Source organism: Oncorhynchus nerka, linkage group LG12 (genome assembly GCF_034236695.1).
Source record: "Oncorhynchus nerka isolate Pitt River linkage group LG12, Oner_Uvic_2.0, whole genome shotgun sequence".
Lineage (NCBI taxonomy): Eukaryota > Metazoa > Chordata > Actinopteri > Salmoniformes > Salmonidae > Oncorhynchus > Oncorhynchus nerka.
The window spans coordinates 6156841-6176994 of NC_088407.1; the positions used below are offsets into that span (position 1 = coordinate 6156841).

At 44.0% G+C, this 20154-nt stretch overlaps 1 protein-coding gene across 1 annotated transcript in view; it reads left to right on the plus strand.

Annotated features, from left to right (window-relative positions):
* The first annotated feature begins 700 nt into the window (after positions 1-700).
* The window catches only part of LOC115123102 (broad substrate specificity ATP-binding cassette transporter ABCG2-like), a 72829-nt gene continuing 53375 nt past the window's right edge, over positions 701-20154 (plus strand). The window contains exons 1-2 of the mRNA XM_065025183.1: positions 701-958; positions 2040-2260. Of these exons, the coding sequence (XP_064881255.1) occupies positions 2055-2260 (206 nt within the window). The 5' untranslated portion in view covers positions 701-958; positions 2040-2054. The remainder of the gene's footprint in view (positions 959-2039; positions 2261-20154) is intronic.

Below are 20154 nucleotides of genomic sequence, written 5' to 3' on the forward strand. Positions count from 1 at the left end.
GCTTCTGTCACTAACAAATCTCAGTCATGTGGAAATCTAGCTTCTATCACTAACAAATCTAGCTTCTATCACTAACAAATCTAGCTTCTGTCACTAACAAATCCAGTCATGTGGAAATCTAGCTTCTATCACTAACAAATCTAGCTTCTGTCACTAACAAATCCAGTCATGTGGAAATCTAGCTTCTATCACTAACAAATCTAGCTTCTGTCACTAACAAATCCAGTCATGTGGAAATCTAGCTTCTATCACTAACAAATCTAGCTTCTGTCACTAACAAATCCAGTCATGTGGAAATCTAGCTTCTGTCACTAACAAATTCAGTCATGTGGAAATCTAGCTTCTGTCACTAACAAATTCAGTCATGTGGAAATCTAGCTTCTGTCACTAACAAATTCAGTCATGTGGAAATCTAGCTTCTGTCACTAACAAATTCAGTCATGTGGAAATCTAGCTTCTGTCACTAACAAATTCAGTCATGTGGAAATCTAGCTTCTGTCACTAACAAATTCAGTCATGTGGAAATTATATTGGAGGCGTGGCTTAGTGGGGGCGTCATTCAAAATGTCCAAACTTATGCAAAAAAGCTTATCAGTTTGAGTATTGACTACAAAATCACTTTTAGTAACCTGTACTCCGATATATTAAGTAAAACAGGTATCCCCCCCAAAAAAATGGAGCATTGGCAGCACATTGGGGTTTACACTGTGTATAGGGAATAGGGCGTCATTTGGGAGGTGATCTATATCCAGCCGCTGATCAAGCCGCTGTCCTCTTGTTATGTAGCGGTTTCCTCTTATCAAACTCTGACCGCACCGCAGGGCTGTAAACACATACATAGTCTCTCTCCAGATAGGTTAGACAACACATAGTACTAAGTCCACCGCAAGGAGGATTACATTCGTTGACACAGAGTAACGTTCGTAGTTTAGCGGCAACTTTCCGTTACAGGCGCAAGGTAAGTGACGCTAAATGTGTAGCCTATTTTTTGTTTGAACAATTGTTAGCGCATGAAAATGTTTGTTTTTTTAACGATAATGAATTCACGTGAATAGATGTTACAGTTGTTTAACTTAAAGACGGGAACGGTAGAGAACAATAGGCGATGTTTACATGATATCACTTTACTGTTGCAGAAAGAAACCAGCCAAATACACCCGTCGTATTTATTTCCACACGCTACCTCTCTGTCTCATTTCTGACAGGACATGTTCCTATAATTATTCCCACAGGCTACCTCTCTGTCTCATTTCTGACAGGACATGTTCCTATAATTATTCCCACAGGCTACCTCTCTGTCTCATTTCTGACAGGACATGTTCCTATAATTATTCCCACAGGCTACCTCACTGTTACATTTCTGACAGGACATGTCCCTATAATTATTCCCACAGGCTACCTCTCTGTCTCATTTCTGACAGGACATGTTCCTATAATTATTCCCACAGGCTACCTCTCTGTCTCATTTCTGACAGGACATGTTCCTATAATTATTCCCACAGGCTACCTCTCTGTCTCATTTCTGACAGGACATGTTCCTATAATTATTCCCACAGGCTACCTCTGTCTCATTTCTGACAGGACATGTTCCTATAATTATTCCCACAGGCTACCTCTCTGTCTCATTTCTGACAGGACATGTCCCTATAATTATTCCCACAGGCTACCTCTCTGTCTCATTTCTGACAGGACATGTTCCTATAATTATTCCCACAGGCTACCTCTCTGTCTCATTTCTGACAGGACATGTTCCTATAATTATTCCCACAGGCTACCTCTGTCTCATTTCTGACAGGACATGTTCCTATAATTATTCCCACAGGCTACCTCTGTCTCATTTCTGACAGGACATGTTCCTATAATTATTCCCACAGGCTACCTCGCTGTCTCATTTCTGACAGGACATGTTCCTATAATTATTCCCACAGGCTACCTCACTGTTACATTTCTGACAGGACATGTCCCTATAATTATTCCCACAGGCTACCTCTCTGTCTCATTTCTGACAGGACATGTTCCTATAATTATTTCCCTAATAGGAGAGCACCGTCAGAATGTCGGAGCCGTTAAACAGCCAGATCCCGGGGATGGAGGACACCAAAACTAACGGGACTCCTAAATATGAGTCTACCGGTACCGCCAAGTCCCTTCAAGGTTCAACCGTTAGTTTCCATAACATCCACTATAAGGTGACGCAGAGCAGCGGCTGTCTGTGTATCAAGAGGAAGACCACCACCAAAGACATTCTCATAGATCTGAAGTAAGTCGACTAGACGCTGTTGTTGATTTAATCAGGCCTATATCGATATAATATACAGTACCTGTCAAAAGTTTGGACACACCTACTCATTCAAGGGATTTAGAACACCTACTCATTCAAGGGATTTAGAACACCTACTCATTCAAGGGATTTAGAACACCTACTCATTCAAGGGATTTAGAACACCTACTCATTCAAGGGATTTAGAACACCTACTCATTCAAGGGATTTAGAACACCTACTCATTCAAGGGTTCGGGATTTAGAACACCTACTCATTCAAGGGATTTAGAACACCTACTCATTCAAGGGATTTTCTATATTTTTTATATTTTCTACATTGTGGAATAATATTGAAGACATCAAACAAGTGTTAAACAAATATTTTTTTAAATGTTTGAGATTCTTCAAAGTAGCCACCCTTTGCCTTGATGACAGCTTTGCACACTTGGCATTCTCTCAACCAGCTTCACCTGGAATGCTTTTCCAATAGTCTTGAAAGAGTTCCCACATATGCTGAGCATTTGTTGGCTGCTTTTCGTTCACTCTGCTGTCCAACTCATCTCAAACAATCTCAATTGTGTTGAGGTCGGGTGATTGTGGAGGCCAGGTCATCTGATGCAGCATTCCATCAATGTTGGGTCATTGTCCTGTTGAAAAACAAATGATAGTCCCAATAAGCCCAATCCTGATGGGATGGCGTGTCCCTGCACAATGCTGTGGTAGCCATGTTGGTTGAGTGTGTCTTGAATTCTACATAAATCATTGACGGTGTCACCAGCAAAGCACCATCACACCATCACACCTGTTCTAGCTATAATATGGACTTGGTCTTTTACCAAATAGGGCTATCTTCTGTTTACCACCCCTACCATATCAATTTACTATAGACTGTAGCCATATCAGTCTGAGAGAATGCTTTCTGATCCTATTATAATGGGGAGACTAGAATTCTATGGTTGAATTCTATACTCACTAAGTGGCTCTAGATAAGAGCGTCTGTTAAATGACCCAAGGTATGTGTTGTGCTACTGTGTGTGTGAAGCGAATTCACCTGGGGAGGAGGGGACGTACATGATAACTCAGATCAAACACAAAATATTACCTTCTGTATCAGAGGAAGGAAGGAGGTTCAGGAGACCAGCAGGAGGAGAGACACACACACACACACACACACACACACACACTAACCTAAATAATATTAAACCCAGACATTTCCTAAATAATACCTATTGAATCAGAGGAAGGAAAGGGACTGGTTCAGAGGCTCAGCAGGAGGACACACACACTTACACACATGCACATACACTTACACACACACACACATGCACATACACTTACACACACACACACGCTGAGGTCATGGGCCGTTACTATCCTGAAACCCCCTGCTTTCATAAATACATTATCTTATATAAGGAAATTACTTTCATCATGTAACAACAAACAATCTCCCATGATCCATTGGGAGTCACGTCGAGAGGGGGAGCTGGGAGTAGGCGTGTCTTCCAGCGGGTCACCATGGGAGCTGGGAGTAGGCGTGTCTCCCAGCGGGTCACCATGGGAGCTGGGAGTAGGCGTGTCTCCCAGCGGGTCACCATGGGAGCTGGGAGTAGGCGTGTCTCCCAGCGGGTCACCATGGGAGCAGGGAGTAGGCGTGTCTTCCAGCGGGTCACCATGGGAGCAGGGAGTAGGCGTGTCTTCCAGCGGGTCACCATGGGAGCAGGGAGTAGGCGTGTCTTCCAGCGGGTCACCATGGGAGCAGGGAGTAGGCGTGTCTTCCAGCGGGTCACCATGGGAGCTGGGAGTAGGCGTGTCTCCCAGCGGGTCACCATGGGAGCTGGGAGTAGGCGTGTCTCCCAGCGGGTGGGAGTAGGCGTGTCTCCCACCATGGGAGCTGGGAGTAGGCGTGTCTCCCAGCGGGTCACCATGGGAGCAGAGAGTAGGCGTGTCTTCCAGCGGGTCACCATGGGAGCAGGGAGTAGGCGTGTCTCCCAGCGGGTCACCATGGGAGCTGGGAGTAGGCGTGTCTTCCAGCGGGTCACCATGGGAGCAGAGAGTAGGCGTGTCTCCCAGCGGGTCACCATGGGAGCAGGGAGTAGGCGTGTCTCCCAGCGGGTCACCATGGGAGCAGTGGGTAGGCGTGTCTCCCAGCGGGTCACCATGGGAGCAGAGAGTAGGCGTGTCTCCCAGCGGGTCACCATGGGAGCAGAGAGTAGGCGTGTCTTCCAGCGGGTCACCATGGGAGCAGAGAGTAGGCGTGTCTCCCAGCGGGTCACCATGGGAGCAGAGAGTAGGCGTGTCTCCCAGCGGGTCACCATGGGAGCTGGGAGTAGGCGTGTCTCCCAGCGGGTCACCATGGGAGCAGAGAGTAGGCGTGTCTTCCAGCGGGTCACCATGGGAGACTGGAGAGGGGGAGCTGGGAGTAGGCGTGTCTTCCAGCGGGTCACCATGGGAGACTGGAGAGGGGGAGCAGGGAGTAGGCGTGTCTTCCAGCGGGTCACCATGGGAGACTGGAGAGGGGGAGCAGAGAGTAGGCGTGTCTTCCAGCGGGTCACCATGGGAGACTGGAGAGGGGGAGCAGAGAGTAGGCGTGTCTTCCAGCGGGTCACCATGGGAGACTGGAGAGGGGGAGCAGAGAGTAGGCGTGACTTCCAGCGGGTCACCATGGGAGACTGGAGAGGGGGAGCTGGGAGTAGGCGTGTCTTCCAGCGGGTCACCATGGGAGACTGGAGAGGGGGAGCTGGGAGTAGGCGTGTCTTCCAGCGGGTCACCATGGGAGACTGGAGAGGGGGAGCAGGGAGTAGGCGTGTCTTCCAGCGGGTCACCATGGGAGACTGGAGAGGGGGAGCTGGGAGTAGGCGTGTCTCCCAGCGGGTCACCATGGGAGCAGGGAGTAGGCGTGTCTTCCAGCGGGTCACCATGGGAGACTGGAGAGGGGGAGCTGGGAGTAGGCGTGTCTCCCAGCTGGTCACCATGGGAGCAGGGAGTAGGCGTGTCTTCCAGCGGGTCACCATGGGAGCAGGGAGTAGGCGTGTCTTCCATCGGGTCACCATGGGAGACTGGAGAGGGGGAGCTGGGAGTAGGCGTGTCTTCCAGCGGGTCACCATGGGAGCTGGGAGTAGGCGTGTCTTCCAGCGGGTCACCATGGGAGACTGGAGAGGGGGAGCTGGGAGTAGGCGTGTCTTCCAGCGGGTCACCATGGGAGACTGGAGAGGGGGAGCTGGGAGTAGGCGTGTCTTCCAGCGGGTCACCATGGGAGACTGGAGAGGGGGAGCAGGGAGTAGGCGTGTCTTCCAGCGGGTCACCATGGGAGACTGGAGAGGGGGAGCTGGGAGTAGGCGTGTCTTCCAGCGGGTCACCATGGGAGAGGGGGAGCAGGGAGTAGGCGTGTCTTCCAGCGGGTCACCATGGGAGTAGGCGTGTCTTCCAGCGGGTCACCATGGGAGACTGGAGAGGGGGAGCTGGGAGTAGGCGTGTCTTCCAGCGGGTCACCATGGGCTGGGAGACTGGAGAGGGGTCACCTGGGAGCATGGAGTAGGCGTGTCTCCCAGCGGGTCACCATGGGAGCAGGGAGTAGGCGTGTCTTCCAGCGGGTCACCATGGGAGACTGGAGAGGGTGTGTCCCAGCTGGGTTACTATTACGTGTCTCCCAGCTGGTCAAAACCATGGGAGCAGGGAGTAGGCGTGTCTTCCAGCGGGTCACCATGGGAGCAGGGAGTAGGCGTGTCTTCCATCTTCCTCTGGGGTCACAAAACCATGGGAGACTGGAGAGGGAGCTGGGAGTAGGCGTGTCTTCCAGCGGGTCACCATGGGAGCTGGGAGTTCTGGAGGCGTGTCTTCCAGCGGGTCACCATGGGAGACTGGAGAGGGAGCTGGGAGTAGGCGTGTCTTCACTGGGTCACCATGGGAGACTGGAGAGGGGAGCTGGGAGTAACAGCGTGTCTTCCATTTTTTCACCATGGGAGACTGGAGAGGGAGCTGGGAGTAGGCGTGTCTTCAAGCGGGTCACCATGGGAGACTGGAGAGGGGGAGCTGGGAGTAGGCGTGTCTTCCAGCGGGTCACCATGGGAGACTGGAGAGGGGGAGCTGGGAGTAGGCGTGTCTTCCAGCGGGTCACCATGGGAGCTGGGAGTAGGCGTGTCTTCCAGCGGGTCACCATGGGAGCATGGAGTAGGCGTGTCTTCCAGCGGGTCACCATGGGAGCAGGGAGTAGGCGTGTCTTCCAGCGGGTCACCATGGGAGTAGGGAGTAGGCGTGTGTCCCAGCGGATGTTACTATTACTGTACTAACACTTTAGATAAAACTATACTAAATATATTCACATCACCAAATACTAAAACACACTGTTTTGCATTGAAGGTCTACAGTAGCCTCAACAGCACTCTGTAGGGTAGCACCATGGTGTAGCCAGAGGACGGCTTGCTTCCATCTTCCTCTGGGTACATTGACTTCAATACAAAACCTATGAGGCTAATGATTCTCACCCCCTTCCATAGACTTACACAGTAATTAGGACAACTTCTGGAGGACGTCCTCCAACCTATCAGAGCATGAACTGACATGTCCACCCAATCAAAGGATCAGAGAACAAATCTAGTACTGAAAGCATAAGCTACAACTAGCTAGCACTGCAGTGTCTAAAATGTGGTGAGTAGTTGACTCAAAGAGAGAGAAAGACAATAGTTTTAACAGTTTTGAATTTATTTATTTTTTCAAAAACTAAGGAAAAGCAAGAGAGAGAAAAAGAGTGGGTGAGCTAGCTATATTTCATAGTAAAAAAATGTTTTCACTTGCTTAGCTAGTGTCAAATGAAGCTAGCTAGTTTAGCCTACTCAAACACCCGGCTCAAACAAAGAAGGATGCTATGTTAGCTAGCTGGCTATGGCTATCCGACACTAGAACTTTTCCAAGTCAAGATAAGCTTTTAGTTTTATAAATGTATTGCCACCGGGACCCGCCAATTGTGCCTTGACACAATTCTGTCTCAGAGCTCTATGGACAATTCCTTCGACCTCATGGCTTTGTTTTAACTCTGACATTCACTGTCAACTGTTGGACGTTTCCAAATTATGTCCAATTAATTAATTGAGGTGGATTCCATTTTAGAAACTGTAGGTGTTGTGCTGTGCTGTAGGTGTTGTGCTGTGCTGTAGTTGTTGTGCTGTGCTGTAGGTGTTGTGCTGTAGGTGTTGTGCTGTAGGTGTTGTGCTGTAGGTGTTGTGCTGTAGGTGTTGTGCTGTAGGTGTTGTGCTGTAGGTGTTGTGTTGTAGGTGTTGTGTTGTTGTGCTGTGCTGTAGGTGTTGTGCTGTAGGTGTTGTGTTGTAGGTGTTGTGTTGTTGTGCTGTGCTGTAGGTGTTGTGCTGTGCTGTAGGTGTTGTGCTGTAGGTGTTGTGCTGTGCTGTGCTGTAGGTGTTGTGCTGTGCTGTAGGTGTTGTGCTGTAGGTGTTGTGCTGTGCTGTAGGTGTTGTGCTGTGCTGTAGGTGTTGTGCTGTGCTGTAGGTGTTGTGCTGTGCTGTAGGTGTTGTGCTGTGCTGTAGGTGTAGGTGTTGTGCTGTGCTGTAGGTGTTGTGCTGTGCTGTAGGTGTTGTGCTGTGCTGTAGGTATTGACCTCTCACCTGAGTGATTGTGTGTGTGTGTTGCGTAAGAGAGGGCAGTCTGTGTGTGTACAGTAGGCATTACATAGTCATATAACCAGCTGTGTTTTCTTTTCTTGTTGAGCTGCTGTGTAATTATTAACTATAGTGTGAGAGGTAAACATCACCTGATATACCTCATTATATACTCCCTACCTACAGCAACATCACCTGATATACTCCATTATATACTCCCTACCTACAACAGCATCACCTGATATACTCCATTATATACTCCCTACCTACAGCAACATCACCTGATATACCCCATTATATACTCCCTACCTACAGCAACATCACCTGATATACCCCATTATATACTCCCTACCTACAACATCACAACATCACCTGATATACCTCATTATATACTCCCTACCTACAGCAACATCACCTGATATACCTCATTATATACTCCCTACCTACAACATCACAACATCACCTGATATACACCATTATATACTCCCTACCTACAACATCACAACATCACCTGATATACCTCATTATATACTCCCTACCTAGAGCAACATCACCTGATATCCCTCATTATATACTCCCTACCTACAACATCACAACATCACCTGATATACACCATTATATACTCCCTACCTACAGCAACATCACCTGATATACACCATTATATACTCCCTACCTACAGCAACATCACCTGATATACCCAATTATATACTCCCTACCTACAGCAACATCACCTGATATACCTCATTATATACTCCCTACCTACAACATCACAACATCACCTGATATACACCATTATATACTCCCTACCTACAGCAACATCACCTGATATACCCAATTATATACTCCCTACCTACAGCAACATCACCTGATATACCTCATTATATACTCCCTACCTACAGCAACATCACCTGATATACCTCATTATATACTCCCTACCTACAGCAACATCACCTGATATACCCATTATATACTCCCTACCTACAGCAACATCACCTGATATACCCAATTATATACTCCCTACCTACAGCAACATCACCTGATATACCTCATTATATACTCCCTACCTACAGCAACATCACCTGATATCCCTCATTATATACTCCCTACCTACAGCAACATCACCTGATATACCTCATTATATACTCCCTACCTACAACATCACCTGATATACCTCATTATATACTCCCTACCTACAGCAACATCACCTGATATCCCTCATTGTATACTCCCTACCTACAGCAACATCACCTGATATACCTCATTATATACTCCCTACCTACAACATCACCTGATATACACCATTATACACTCCCTACCTACAACATCACCTGATATACCTCATTATACACTCCCTACCTACAACATCACCTGATATACCCCATTATATACTCCCTACCTACAACATCACCTGATATACACCATTATACACTCCCTACCTACAACATCACCTGATATACCTCATTATATACTCCCTACCTACAACATCACCTGATATACCCCATTATATACTCCCTACCTACAACATCACAACATCACCTGATATACACCATTATACACTCCCTACCTACAACATCACCTGATATACCTCATTATATACTCCCTACCTACAGCAGCATCACCTGATATACCCCATTATATACTCCCTACCTACAGCAACATCAAAACATCACCTGATATACCCCATTATATACTCCCTACCTACAACATCACCTGATATACCTCGTTATACACTCCCTACCTACAGCAACATCACAACATCACCTGATATACCCCATTATATACTCCCTACCTACAGCAACATCACCTGATATACCTCATTATATACTCATTACCTACAACATCACCTGATATACCTCATTATATACTCCTTACCTACAACATCACCTGATATACCTCATTATATACTCCTTACCTACAACATCACCTGATATACCTCATTATATACTCCTTACCTACAACATCACCTGATATACCTCATTATATACTCCTACCTACAACATCACCTGATATACCTCATTATATACTCCCTACCTACAGCAGCATCACCTGATATACCCCATTATATACTCCCTACCTACAGCAACATCACAACATCACCTGATATACCCCATTATATACTCCCTACCTACAGCAACATCACAACATCACCTGATATACCTCATTATATACTCCCTACCTACAACATCACCTGATATACCTCATTATACACTCCCTACCTACAGCAACATCACAACATCACCTGATATACCCCATTATACACTCCCTACCTACAGCAACATCACCTGATATACCTCATTATATACTCCTTACCTACAACATCACCTGATATACCTCATTATATACTCCTTACCTACAACATCACCTGATATACCTCATTATATACTCCTTACCTACAACATCACCTGATATACCTCATTATATACTCCCTACCTACAGCAGCATCACCTGATATACCCCATTATATACTCCCTACCTACAGCAACATCAAAACATCACCTGATATACCCCATTATATACTCCCTACCTACAACATCACCTGATATACCTCATTATACACTCCCTACCTACAGCAACATCACAACATCACCTGATATACCCCATTATATACTCCCCTACCTACAGCAACATCACCTGATATACCTCATTATATACTCATTACCTACAACATCACCTGATATACCTCATTATATACTCCTTACCTACAACATCACCTGATATACCTCATTATATACTCCTTACCTACAACATCACCTGATATACCTCATTATATACTCCTTACCTACAACATCACCTGATATACCTCATTATATACTCCTTACCTACAACATCACCTGATATACCTCATTATATACTCCCTACCTACAGCAGCATCACCTGATATACCCCATTATATACTCCCTACCTACAGCAACATCACAACATCACCTGATATACCCCATTATATACTCCCTACCTACAGCAACATCACAACATCACCTGATATACCTCATTATATACTCCCTACCTACAACATCACCTGATATACCTCATTATACACTCCCTACCTACAGCAACATCACAACATCACCTGATATACCCCATTATACACTCCCTACCTACAGCAACATCACCTGATATACCTCATTATATACTCCTTACCTACAACATCACCTGATATACCTCATTATATACTCCTTACCTACAACATCACCTGATATACCTCATTATATACTCCTTACCTACAACATCACCTGATATACCCCATTGTATACTCCCTACCTACAGCAACATCACAACATCACCTGATATACCCCATTATATACTCCCTACCTACAGCAACATCACCTGATATACCCCATTATATACTCCCTACATCTACCCCTCCCATCTATCTCTTGAACACCATCCAGTCCCATCCTTCAGCTATATCGGTTGCAAGAGTGTTGCATAATAATTGGAAAATCTAAAAGTTTTGAATCGTTGTTTTGTGTATCAGTTCCATGTTGCCATGGAATCGGTACATCAAAAATCTCCTGTACTGCGTTATTCTTTTTTTATTTATCACAATTTAATTCAGACAATTTTGGTTTTTTAATGCCAACAGACAAGTCCTTTACCTTCTCCTCTTCCACATCTTCAATTTTTGATATAATGCTGCATTCATTTGAATGTCGTTTTGGATAGAGCAGACATATATATATATATTTGAGTTTAACCACAATATTTCATCTCATATTTGTTCATATTTTGGAGATAATTACGTTTTCAAATAACCGGGAAGTGAGAGATTGTAATCTGAATAAAGGGGAAAAGGGCTGTTATTGAACATTGGGTGAGACATTCTTACTAATCTGCTAGAGAACCAGTTCGGATCTATGTATAGCTTTTGTATGACTGAAGCCTTTAGTGAGAGGTCTAATGCTTTCATATTTAATTATTTCTGCCCTCCGTATTCATTATATAAATAGGCCTGTTTAATTTTGTCTGGCAAGCCACTCAAATAAAGTGGGATATTTTTTTGCTCATATAATTTTAAAAAACAAGTGGTAGACAGGGCCATAAGTAAATAGGTAAACTGGGATATGACTAAATAATTCATCAGGGCAATTTTTCCACAAAATAGACAGGTGTTGTCCTTTCCGTGGTAGCAGAAGTGTATCTAATTTGGCTAACTTTCTATTAAAATGTATCGCAGTGACAATTTGTTTATTTCAGGATATGTATACCGAGTATGTCCACATCCCCGATCAGTCCATTTTATTGGTGAACTACACGGTAATGTAAAAAAATAAAAAATAATTTGTGATCCCATACGTAATATCATAATTCGATTTTAATTCAGAGAGCTTAGAAAAAATATCGAGATCCTCTATGAGAATGTGCAGGGAGCCAGACTGCGGATTTGAAAGAAAACGTGAATCGTCAGCGTTTATTGACACCTTTTTTGCTTTAAACCCTGATATTATTGTTCGATCACCTTTAGTGTTAGAGCCCTGCATTTCTAGGCCTTTTATATTAATATTGCATCTAATTTTAACAGCTAACATTTCGATGGCCATAATAAATATATATGGTGATAGTGGACAACCTTGTTTTACTCCTCTTGACAGTTTATACTTTCTGAGAAGTAGCCATTTATTTACTGTTTTACAACCGGTGTTACTATACATCACTTTAACCATCTGGTGTTACTCTACATCACTTTAACCACCTGGTGTTACATCACTTTAACCACCTGGTGTTACTCTACATCACTTTAACCATCTGGTGTTACATCACTTTAACCACCTGGTGTTACATCACTTTAACCACCTGGTGTTACATCACTTTAAACCACCTGGTGTTACATCACTTTAAACCACCTGGTGTTACATCACTTTAAACCACCTGGTGTTACATCACTTTAAACCACCTGGTGTTACATCACTTTAAACCACCTGGTGTTACATCACTTTAAACCACCTGGTGTTACATCACTTTAAACCACCTGGTGTTACATCACTTTAAACCACCTGGTGTTACATCACTTTAAACCACCTGGTGTTACATCACTTTAAACCACCTGGTGTTACTCTACATCACTTTAAACCACCTGGTGTTACTCTACATCACTTTAAACCACCTGGTGTTACTCTACATCACTTTAAACCACCTGGTGTTACTCTACATCACTTTACTTTTTTATTTATACTTTAATTCAGACAATTTTGTTTTTAACAGACAACTGGTGTTACATCACTTTAACCACCTGGTGTTACTATACATCACTTTAACCACCTGGTGTTACATCACTTTAAACCACCTGGTGTTACATCACTTTAAACCACCTGGTGTTACATCACTTTAAACCACCTGGTGTTACATCACTTTAAACCACCTGGTGTTACATCACTTTAAACCACCTGGTGTTACATCACTTTAAACCACCTGGTGTTACATCACTTTAAACCACCTGGTGTTACATCACTTTAAACCACCTGGTGTTACATCACTTTAAACCACCTGGTGTTACATCACTTTAAACCACCTGGTGTTACTCTACATCACTTTAAACCACCTGGTGTTACTCTACATCACTTTAACCCACCTGGTGTTACTATACATCACTTTAACCCACCTGGTGTTACTATACATCACTTTAACCACCTGGTGTTACTCTACATCACTTTAACCCACCTGGTGTTACTATACATCACTTTAACCCACCTGGTGTTACTATACATCACTTTAACCACCTGGTGTTACTATACATCACTTTAACCCACTTGGTGTTACTATACATCACTTTAACCCACCTGGTGTTACTATACATCACTTTAAACCACCTGGTGTTACTATACATCACTTTAAACCACCTGGTGTTACATCACTTTAACCACCTGGTGTTACATCACTTTAACCACCTGGTGTTACATCACTTTAACCACCTGGTGTTACATCACTTTAACCACCTGGTGTTACTATACATCACTTTAACCCACCTGGTGTTACTCTACATCACTTTAACCCACCTGGTGTTACTATACATCACTTTAACCCACCTGGTGTTACTATACATCACTTTAACCACCTGGTGTTACTATACATCACTTTAACCACCTGGTGTTACTATACATCACTTTAACCACCTGGTGTTACTATACATTACTTTAACCACCTGGTGTTACATGACTTTAACCACCTGGTGTTACTATACATCACTTTAACCACCTGGTGTTACATCACTTTAAACCACCTGGTGTTACTATACATCACTTTAAACCACCTGGTGTTACATCACTTTAAACCACCTGGTGTTACATCACTTTAAACCACCTGGTGTTACATCACTTTAAACCACCTGGTGTTACATCACTTTAAACCACCTGGTGTTACATCACTTTAAACCACCTGGTGTTACATCACTTTAAACCACCTGGTGTTACATCACTTTAAACCACCTGGTGTTACATCACTTTAAACCACCTGGTGTTACATCACTTTAAACCACCTGGTGTTACATCACTTTAAACCACCTGGTGTTACATCACTTTAAACCACCTGGTGTTACATCACTTTAAACCACCTGGTGTTACATCACTTTAAACCACCTGGTGTTACATCACTTTAAACCACCTGGTGTTACATCACTTTAAACCACCTGGTGTTACATCACTTTAAACCACCTGGTGTTACATCACTTTAAACCACCTGGTGTTACATCACTTTAAACCACCTGGTGTTACTATACATCACTTTAAACCACCTGGTGTTACTATACATTACTTTAACCACCTGGTGTTACTATACATTACTTTAACCACCTGGTGTTACTATACATTACTTTAACCACCTGGTGTTACATCACTTTAAACCACCTGGTGTTACTATACATCACTTTAAACCACCTGGTGTTACATCACTTTAAACCACCTGGTGTTACATCACTTTAAACCACCTGGTGTTACATCACTTTAAACCACCTGGTGTTACATCACTTTAAACCACCTGGTGTTACATCACTTTAAACCACCTGGTGTTACATCACTTTAAACCACCTGGTGTTACATCACTTTAAACCACCTGGTGTTACATCACTTTAAACCACCTGGTGTTACATCACTTTAAACCACCTGGTGTTACTATACATCACTTTAACCCACCTGGTGTTACTCTACATCACTTTAACCCACCTGGTGTTACTCTACATCACTTTAACCCACCTGGTGTTACTATACATCACTTTAACCCACCTGGTGTTACTATACATCACTTTAACCACCTGGTGTTACTATACATCACTTTAACCCACCTGGTGTTACTATACATCACTTTAACCCATTTATATAAGAGATTCTCCAAAATGTAAATATTCCAGAATTTAAAATAAATAAATTCTAGTCGTACTTTATCAAAAGCCTTTTCAAAGTCTGCTATGAATACCAGGCCCGGGTTCCCAGATTTGGTCTTATATTATCTCCAATGTCCATATAAAGTTTTGCTTAATCCTTAATACATGTTGTAATATTCTAACAACTTTTTATAAACACACCTCTCCATAATCCTGAGGACATTGTCCCGGACAGACGTTAAATGCAAAAATGTAAGTGTGAGTAAAGAAGCAATAAAGAGATAATAAAATATTACTGCTCAAAATGTATGTCTGTCATGTGAAACCTGCAACAAACGTTGTTGTAAAATGGGTGTAATTGTCAAATATCTTCCTCTCCTCTGCAATCGTGCAGGTGTTTGAGTGAGCTTTAACCACCTGGTGTTACTATAGCGACAGGGAGAAAGAGCTAGAGAGAAATGAGAGAAACTTTACATGACTTTACATTCTGTTGAATCAGGACACGACGGTTTTGCACTTGAAAAAAAAAAAAGCTGAGTTAAAATAGGATTTGATTTGCTTTACAATCTTATATTTTTTTTAGAAGCGGTGCTATTTCAGTTGGATATGTTATTAGAAGCGGTGCTATTTCAGTTGGATATGTTATTAGAAGCGGTGCTATTTCAACTGGATATGTTATTAGAAGCGGTGCTATTTCAGTTGGATATGTTATTAGAAGCGGTGCTATTTCAACTGGATATGTTATTAGAAGCGGTGCTATTTCAGTTGGATATGTTATTAGAAGCGGTGCTATTTCAGTTGGATATGTTCTTAGAAGCGGTGCTATTTCAACTGGATATGTTCTTAGAAGCGGTGCTATTTCAACTGGATATGTTCTTAGAAGCGGTGCTATTTCAACTGGATATGTTCTTAGAAGCGGTGCTATTTCAACTGGATATGTTCTTAGAAGCGGTGCTATTTCAGTTGGATATGTTATTAGAAGCGGTGCTATTTCAGTTGGATATGTTATTAGAAGCGGTGCTATTTCAACTGGATATGTTATTAGAAGCGGTGCTATTTCAGTTGGATATGTTATTAGAAGCGGTGCTATTTCAGTTGGATATGTTATTAGAAGCGGTGCTATTTCAGTTGGATATGTTATTAGAAGCGGTGCTATTTCAACTGGATATGTTCTTAGAAGCGGTGCTATTTCAGTTGGATATGTTATTAGAAGCGGTGCTATTTCAACTGGATATGTTCTTAGAAGCGGTGCTATTTCAGTTGGATATGTTATTAGAAGCGGTGCTATTTCAGTTGGATATGTTCTTAGAAGCGGTGCTATTTCAGTTGGATATGTTATTAGAAGCGGTGCTATTTCAACTGGATATGTTCTTAGAAGCGGTGCTATTTCAACTGGATATGTTCCAACTCAATCATCAAGTTTGCGGACGACACAACAGTGGTAGGCTTGATTACCAACAACGACGAGACGGCCTACAGGGAGGAGGTGAGGGCCCTCGGAGTGTGGTGTCAGGAAAATAACCTCACACTCAACGTCAACAAAACTAAGGAGATGATTGTGGACTTCAGGAAACAGCTGAGGGAACACCCCCCTATCCACATCGATGGATCAGTAGTGGAGAGGGTAGCAAGTTTTAAGTTCCTCGGCATACACATCACAGACAAACTGAATTGGTCCACTCACACTGACAGCGTCGTGAAGAAGCCGCAGCAGCGCCTCTTCAACCTCAGGAGGCTGAAGAAATTCGGCTTGTCACCAAAAGCACTCACAAACTTCTACAGATGCACAATCGAGAGCATCCTGGCGGGCTGTATCACCGCCTGGTACGGCAACTGCTCCGCCCTCAACCGTAAGGCTCTCCAGAGGGTAGTGAGGTCTGCACAACGCATCACCGGGGGCAAACTACCTGCCCTCCAGGACACCTACACCACCCGATGTTACAGGAAGGCCATAAAGATCATCAAGGACATCAACCACCCGAACCACTGCCTGTTCACCCCGCTATCATCCAGAAGGCGAGGTCAGTACAGGTGCATCAAAGCTGGGACCGAGAGACTGAAAAACAGCTTCTATCTCAAGGCCATCAGACTGTTAAACAGCCACCACTAACATTGAGTGGCTGCTGCCAACACACTGTCATTGACACTGACCCAACTCCAGCCACTTTAATAATGGGAATTGATGGGAAATGATGTAAATATATCACTAGCCACTTTAAACAATTACATTTACATTTAAGTCATTTAGCAGACGCTCTTATCCAGAGCGACTTACAAATTGGTGCATTCACCTTATGACCTCCAGTGGAACAGTAGTGCATCTAAATCTTTTCAGGGGGAGGGGGGGTGAGAGGGATTACTTTATCCTATCCTAGGTATTCCTTAAAGAGGTGGGGTTTCAGGTGTCTCCGGAAGGTGGTGATTGACTCCGCTGTCCTGGCGTCGTGAGGGAGTTTGTTCCACCATTGGGGGCCAGAGCAGCGAACAGTTTTGACTGGGCTGAGCGGGAACTGTACTTCCTCAGTGGTAGGGAGGCGAGCAGGCCAGAGGTGGATGAACGCAGTGCCCTTGTTTGGGTGTAGGGCCTGATCAGAGCCTGGAGGTACTGAGGTGCCGTTCCCCTCACAGCTCCGTAGGCAAGCACCATGGTCTTGTAGCGGATGCGAGCTTCAACTGGAAGCCAGTGGAGGGAGCGGAGGAGCGGGGTGACGTGAGAGAACTTGGGAAGGTTGAACACCAGACGGGCTGCGGCGTTCTGGATGAGTTGTAGGGGTTTAATGGCACAGGCAGGGAGCCCAGCCAACAGCGAGTTGCAGTAATCCAGACGGGAGATGACAAGTGCCTGGATTAGGACCTGCGCCGCTTCCTGTGTGAGGCAGGGTCGTACTCTGCGGATGTTGTAGAGCATGAACCTACAGGAACGGGCCACCGCCTTGATGTTAGTTGAGAACGACAGGGTGTTGTCCAGGGTCACGCCAAGGTTCTTAGCGCTCTGGGAGGAGGACACAATGGAGTTGTCAACCGTGATGGCGAGATCATGGAGCGGGCAGTCCTTCCCGGGAGGAAGAGCAGCTCCGTCTTGCCGAGGTTCAGCTTGAGGTGGTGATCCGTCATCCACACGGATATGTCTGCCAGACATGCAGAGATGCGATTCGCCACCTGGTCATCAGAAGGGGGAAAGGAGAAGATTAATTGTGTGTCGTCTGCATAGCAATGATAGGAGAGACCATGTGAGGTTATGACAGAGCCAAGTGACTTGGTGTATAGCGAGAATAGGAGAGGGCCTAGAACAGAGCCCTGGGGGACACCAGTGGTGAGAGCACGTGGTGTGGAGACGGACAATGCTACCTTATAAACAATGCTACCTTATATAATGTTACTTACCCTACATTATTCATCTCATATGCATATGTATATACTGTACTCTAGATCATCGACTGCATCCTTATGTCACTAGCCACTTTAACTATGCCACTTTGTTTACTTTGTCTACATACTCATCTCATATGTATATACTGTACTCGATACCATCTACTGTATGCTGCTCTGTACCATCACTCATTCATATATCCTTATGTACATATTCCTTATCCCCTTACACTGTTTATAAGACAGTAGTTTTGGAATTGTTAGTTAGATTACTTGTTGGTTATCACTGCATTGTCGGAACTAGAAGCACAAGCATTTCGCTACACTCGCATTAACATCTGCTAACCATGTGTATGTGACAAATAAAATTTGATTTGATTTGGAAGCGGTGCTATTTCAACTGGATATGTTATTAGAAGCGGTGCTATTTCAACTGGATATGTTATTAGAAGCGGTGCTATTTCAGTTGGATATGTTATTAGAAGCGGTTCTATTTCAGTTGGATATGTTATTAGAAGCGGTGCTATTTCAACTGGATATGTTATTAGAAGCGGTGCTATTTCAGTTGGATATGTTATTAGAAGCGGTGCTATTTCAACTGCATATGTTCTTAGAAGCGGTGCTATTTCAGTTGGATATGTTATTAGAAGCGGTGCTATTTCAGTTGGATATGTTCTTAGAAGCGGTGCTATTTCAGTTGGATCTATTTACGCTACACTCGGAGAAAAAAGGCTTCCAAAGCAGTTTTCCGGGTTTCCCCATAGGACAACCTTTTTTTGGTTCCAGGGAGAACCGTTTTGGGTTCCATGTGGAACCCTCTGTGGAAAGGGTTCTACATGGAACCCAAAATAATTCTACCTGGAACCAAAAAAGGGTTCTTTAGGTTCTAGATACTGTTACCACCTTTTCTTTTCCTAAGAGTGTAAGATCAGACAATCATGGACAGCTGAATAGCATGTATCTTTGGGAATACAGAGAAAAACCATTAATCATCATCAGCATAGCTAGTACAAACCTAGCTCTTACCAAGCTAGTTAGTAGGAATCTATGAACATTGAAGATCAGAGTATCAAACATCCAACATTTTGCACACAACTTACTGTCAATGAGTAGGGATTTAATGTAGCAGAATAGGTCACCACCGGTAACTGAGTGGGTAGCCAAGCGCTGCGGTAGAGGCATCAGGCCATTGACGTGTTTCAGGAACTGTAAAGACAGAGACGAGTCATGATTAACCGGTTTACCTAAGGCTAGAAAGTACGTTGACTGTGTTGCCCCTCAGCAGTCTGGCAGACCGACTGAGAGAGCTAGACAGCAAAGCAGAGTCTATTTATATTTATATGTATATTCTTAGTCAGCAGGCTGGATAAGTTCTCTAATTGTTTCCTTTGTTCCGACCTTGCATCTAAGCTAGAAAATTAAAGAATTGTAATGTCAGAATGAGTGTTGAGGGGGAGCAGGGATAGGCAACGTGTATGGTATTGTCATATGCAAAATACACAAGGATCTCTGAATCAAGAAGATCTTCACATCCATTGGGGTGTACACGTTTCAAGAATTAGCCTAATTTATAGTTTTATTCATGTACCTTCTTACTCTCTCTCA